The sequence below is a fragment of the Camponotus vicinus genome, unplaced genomic scaffold, assembly GCF_025532165.1.
Source record: "Camponotus vicinus isolate PSW18456_S1 unplaced genomic scaffold, iyCamVici1.0 SCAF_3, whole genome shotgun sequence".
NCBI classification, from domain to species: domain Eukaryota; kingdom Metazoa; phylum Arthropoda; class Insecta; order Hymenoptera; family Formicidae; genus Camponotus; species Camponotus vicinus.
Window position 1 is genome coordinate 25,112,952 of NW_028141967.1, and position 5,458 is coordinate 25,118,409.

Here is a 5,458-nt window from a genome sequence, read left to right on the forward strand (position 1 = left end):
GTTTGTTAAACTACTATAAATGTCAGTATTATATATATTAATGTTTCATCTAGAATACTCGAGTTTTCTTTTGCGCCGCTTTCTCAACATTAATGTCCTTCCTTGAAATTAAAAAATCTATTCAGGGTGAACTTACAATGCCACTATACATACATATACATAAATATATAATGAATCAATTTTTTTCTATGATATTTTACAAGGAAGGAGTAATATCATTCATATAATATTATTTTGCTTAATATTATAATGACAATTTGAATAGCAAAAATATTAATTATTTCGATATAATTTGATGTCAAAATAATTACTTTTGTTATCTGAAAGAATATTAAATTATACTCACGTGAAAATATGAATATATTTATGTAATTAAACTATAAATTTAGCAAATTTTTTATCTCTAAACAAATTAGTCTTTAAAGTATTTTTACAACATAACTGTATGAACATGAACTAGGAATCTTATATATTATATAGCTATAAAAAAAAGATATTTTAAGTACCTCGTTATATGAGTTTTAAAAAGATAAAAATTAAATGCGCGGGATATTGACAGCGCCTTCGAACAGAACAGACGCATCATATGAAGTATGTTCAAAAATCTACTCGTTGAAAAAGGATTTTGTCCAGTAGAAACGAAGGATCTCTTATCCTTATTGGTCAATTAAACGATACTCCGATGAGTAGATTTTCGAACGTAACCCAAAGAAGCATGCGCGCTATTCGAATCGATGAATCGCAACGCGCATGACAAACATATGTTTTCCGTCTTCCGTTTCGCGCTCAAAATTCTTAATGCACGAAAAAACTTGGCAGAGTCAGTTTGTGTTGGTCTGTATTGGTCTTGTAATTGTGATAACTGAAATCGTAGAAAAAAGGATTTGTGTCAAGCTTGGATTATAGGATGGAGCTGAGCGCGAAAGTGAAGATGCTTTCTCTGGGAAATAATAATCCTTCTCCCTCAAAAATGCCTGTAAAGGAAAATGCGCGAGGGAAAATGCACGTTATCAAACGTAGTAAGTGTTTAATAACGGATTAATCATCGTGTTTGATTATTGGCTAGATGAAGCTGTATCAGAAAGCTTTATTTATAAGTTTTAGAGGCATTTTTTACTCTCATAAAAAAATTATCTTTTTAGAAGGATAAGGCTAATTCTGTTTATATATTATTGCTGTACTATTGTTTTTAAATATTTACCTGATTAGTAAAGAAAGTTTATATATGTACATAATTTGTCTATGTGAGCTAGAAAATAGATTGCAAACTAAAAAGAATTAATAATTTGGTAAAAACTAAATTATTATTTGATTAATATTACATTAATATTGTATATGATAGATATATATAAATGCAAATTTTTATGAAAGCTGTTTAAATAAAAAAACCATTAATTAAAAATTATTATTCCAATTAGATGGACGTAAAGAGGATGTTCATTTTGATAAAATCACTTCAAGAATTGCCAAACAGTGTTATAATTTGGATATGAATTATGTGGACCCAGTAAGTATATAGTGTACCTATTGTATATAATTCTATAATATAATGAAACAGAAAAATGAAATATATATATGTATATAATTAAGAAAAGAAATAATATATAAACTTATATATAAACTTTTATGTTTATATTTTATATCTCTTTGCAAAAATCATATTGCATAAAAAAGAAAGAATAAAATTTTATGAATTTTTAGCCATGTCAATTTGTTTATAGTAATTAAATTTATTATTTGCAGTCTGCTGTCGCAATTCAAGTAATTCGGGGTTTATATTCTGGAGTAACTACAGTCATATTAGATAATCTTGCAGCTGAAACTGCAGCTACCATGGCGACTAATCATCCCGACTATGCTATATTAGCTGCAAGGATTGATGTGTCTAACCTACATAAAGAGACTAAGAAGAATTTTAGTAGTATGATATCTTGGATGTATTTATTCAAGTCTATTTTTGCATTTTGATATAATAAGATGATATAATGCTCGCTTTTTATTTTTCAGAGGTCATGCATGACTTGTATCATGCCAGGGATTCAGTCACAAATCAACATACACCTATAATCAGCGAGCGATATTACAACATTATCAGAGACAATGCGGAAAGACTAGATTCTGCCATAATTTATGATCGAGACTTTAGTTATAATTATATTGGTTTTAAGACACTTGAGAGAAGCTATTTGTTGAAAATCAATGGCAAGATAGTAGAAAGACCTCAACATATGTTAATGAGAGTAGCTGTCGGTATTCATGAGACCGACATTGACAAAGCTATAGAAACATACAATTATTTGTCTGAAAGATATTTTACACATGCTTCACCAACGCTATTTAACGCCTGTACTAATAACCAGCAAATGTCCAGGTAAATTGTAATAGCGTTTGATTATTTCGATAATATACATCAGATGTTATACAATTATTTTAATAGGAATTATGTTTTTACAGTTGCTTCCTTCTGACGCTCGACAATGATAGCATAAAAGGTATTTTTGGTACACTAAAGAAATGTGCGCTCATTAGTAAATATGCTGGTGGAATAGGACTCAATGTACATTGCATTCGTGCAAAAAGCATGGAAGATAATACAGATACAACTAACGGTTTGGTTTCTGTCTTAAAATTGTACAATGACATGGCTATTTATGTTGATCAAGGTGGAAATAAGAGACCAGGAGCATTTGCTATTTATTTAGAGCCATGGCATGCCGATATTTTTGATTTTTTAGAGCTTAGGAGGAACATTGGTAATTATGTCTTTTTTTTCTACTTTTCTCACATTGATTAACATTGATTTATATATTCTACATATTGTATGCATTTTTTACAGGAGATGGAAACATGCGAGCTAGAGACTTATTTTATGGTCTATGGATACCAGATCTCTTTATGGAACGTGTATATAATAACGAAAACTGGAGCTTGATGTGTCCATATGAATCTCCTGGCTTGGCTGATGTTTGGGGTGATGAATTTAAAGAGCTATATATTAGGTGCATACATTAGCAATTGTCTTTTTTTCTGCAATTTAATAAAACTATGATTTATATATCTTTCTGCAATAAATTATAGTTAAATAAATTTATTCAAAATGTTTTTATAGATATGAAAAGGAAGGTCGCTATAAAAAGCAAGTAGAGGCTAGGGCTGTATGGGTTGCCATTCTCAGATCGCAAGTAGAGACTGGAACTCCTTATATGCTTTACAAAGATCATTGCAATCAAAAGTCTAATCATCAGCACATTGGTACAATCAAATGCAGCAACTTGTGCACTGAAGTTATTCAATACTCTGGTCCTGGAGAAGTTGCTGTGTGTAATCTGGCATCTATTGCAGTCAATATGTTTGTTAATACGAATAACAAAACTTTCGATTTTGATAAACTTAAAACAATTGCAAAAGTTGTCACTCGTAATTTGGATAAAGTTATCGATGTCAATTTTTATCCCATTTTAGAAACAAAAACATCTAATCAAAAACATAGACCCATCGGTAAGGTGATTTTTTTATTATCAATTGACTACATCATGAGTATAATGAGCTAAAAATATAAAAAGCGCATATATTTTTAGGTATCGGAATACAAGGTTTAGCGGATGCCTTTTTATTAATGCGGTATACATTCGAGAGCAAAGAGGCGAAAGAACTCAATATCAAAATTTTTGAAACTCTTTATTATGGTGCCTTGGAAGCAAGTTGCGAATTAGCTGCCGAAAAAGGCACTTATGAAACATATGAAGGTAGTCCAGTCAGCAAAGGAGTAAGTTTGTAAAATTTTAATTGCGCTTATATACATTTATAACTATGTGAATCATGTTTGGCCTATGCATGGCAATCATAATATAATATTGTTTCTCGTTAGATCCTCCAATATGATATGTGGAACGTTAAACCGACAAATTTATGGGATTGGGATAAATTGAAAGAGAAAATCGCGAAACATGGAGTAAGAAATTCGCTTTTGATTGCACCTATGCCAACGGCGTCGACGGCACAAATCTTAGGAAATAACGAATCCATCGAACCATACACGAGTAATATCTATGTAAGACGCGTATTATCGGGAGAATTCGTCATCGTGAATCCTCATTTATTGCGAGACCTAACTGCTAGAGGTTTATGGGACGAAGACATGCAGAATGAAATACTTGCAAGTTTTGGATCTGTTCAAGTACGATTTTAATTATCTCTTTAATTATCTATTGTTTCTCGCATTTAAATTTTTTGTTAGCATAATTTTAAGAAAATGTTCCGCAGAACATAGACCGTATTCCTGATGATCTGAAAGTGCTTTACAAAACTGTATGGGAGATACCGCAAAAAGTAATTCTCGAAATGGCGGCTGATCGTGGAGCTTTTATCGATCAGTCGCAATCTTTGAATGTTCACATAGGGGATCCGACGACTGAGAAACTTACATCGATGCATTTCTTTGGTTGGAGAAGCGTAAGTGATATATTGTAATTACTGCAATTTTATTTCAACATTTTTAAATTTGCAATGCCATAGATTGCTCAAATAAATGATAATTTACTTTTTAAATTATATGAATGATCCTTTTAATCCAAGTGATGGAATCATCATACAAATTGTATTATCATTTACAGGGCTTAAAAACTGGCATGTACTATCTACGAACAAAGCCAGCTGCAAATCCTATACAATTTACAGTGGACAAATCTAAATTACGAAATAATGATTCCATATCTAGCACATCCACTGTCAATAATACCCCTATTCAGTCTCCCAACAAAGATGATGATAACATTGAAACGCGAAATCAATTAAATCAACAAGCGAGTAAAAATTTAGAAACGATGCTTGTTTGTTCGCGTAAAAATGGAGAAGCTTGCATGTCGTGCAGTTCGTGAAAGTTTACTATTTTTTGGAATCTTCTCTCTCATATATGAGAGATTTGTAAAATGTTTTCTATTTTTGTAAATTATATAAACATGTGTTGTTCCACATGTTAAATATTCTAAATTTAATTATATTGTTAATAAGATGTTTGATTAAATTGGTTTAATGTTGACAAGAGTTTGTACAAATTAAATTGCATTATCTTTTTTAATGGATATGTATATCCACTTTTCCACAATATCCAGAATAGATATTAAGCTTTAGGATAAACACGAGAGAGATAAATAAGATTTGGAAATTTCTGAATGTATATGTGAGATTTTTTTTGGAATATAAAAAAAAGCCACAGCATGTGTGTATGTTGAAATCAAGTCGAACGCGAAAAAAACTTTTACTTTGCAAGATTTTATATAAATTTTTACATAAATCAATTTTAAAAATTTTTATTTTTATCAAGTATATATACCGACTCGAAGCAATTTAACTTTGACATGTATCTTGTCTCTCTTCAAGATCTAATGACAGTCACCCGGTGCATCGAATGTCACTAGCTAGGAACACGTGGCATCACTGCGATCGCCGTGGGGGCTAC

General features: G+C 30.9%; 1 protein-coding gene across 1 annotated transcript; it reads left to right on the plus strand.

Moving 5' to 3' along the window:
- The first annotated feature begins 763 nt into the window (after window positions 1-763).
- Window positions 764-5,059, plus strand: LOC145969241 (ribonucleoside-diphosphate reductase large subunit-like). The gene is made up of 11 exons (XM_083095198.1): window positions 764-1,019; window positions 1,419-1,507; window positions 1,744-1,921; window positions 2,008-2,371; window positions 2,455-2,753; window positions 2,837-2,999; window positions 3,110-3,498; window positions 3,579-3,766; window positions 3,869-4,177; window positions 4,264-4,452; window positions 4,614-5,059. Exons 1-11 carry the CDS (start codon window positions 908-910, stop codon window positions 4,875-4,877), a joined length of 2,544 nt encoding a protein of 847 aa, XP_082951324.1. The 5' UTR covers window positions 764-907; the 3' UTR covers window positions 4,878-5,059.
- The last annotated feature ends 399 nt before the right edge of the window (window positions 5,060-5,458 follow it).

Bases quoted from the DNA above. Each gene is read 5' to 3' on its own strand.
- LOC145969241 (XM_083095198.1), top strand. From the start codon at position 908: ATGGAGCTGAGCGCGAAAGTGAAGATGCTTTCTCTGGGAAATAATAAT. The intron at 3,499-3,578 runs GTAAGGTGATTT...ATATATTTTTAG, and splicing joins TCAAAAACATAGACCCATCG to GTATCGGAATACAAGGTTTA. The intron at 3,767-3,868 runs GTAAGTTTGTAA...GTTTCTCGTTAG, and splicing joins GTAGTCCAGTCAGCAAAGGA to ATCCTCCAATATGATATGTG.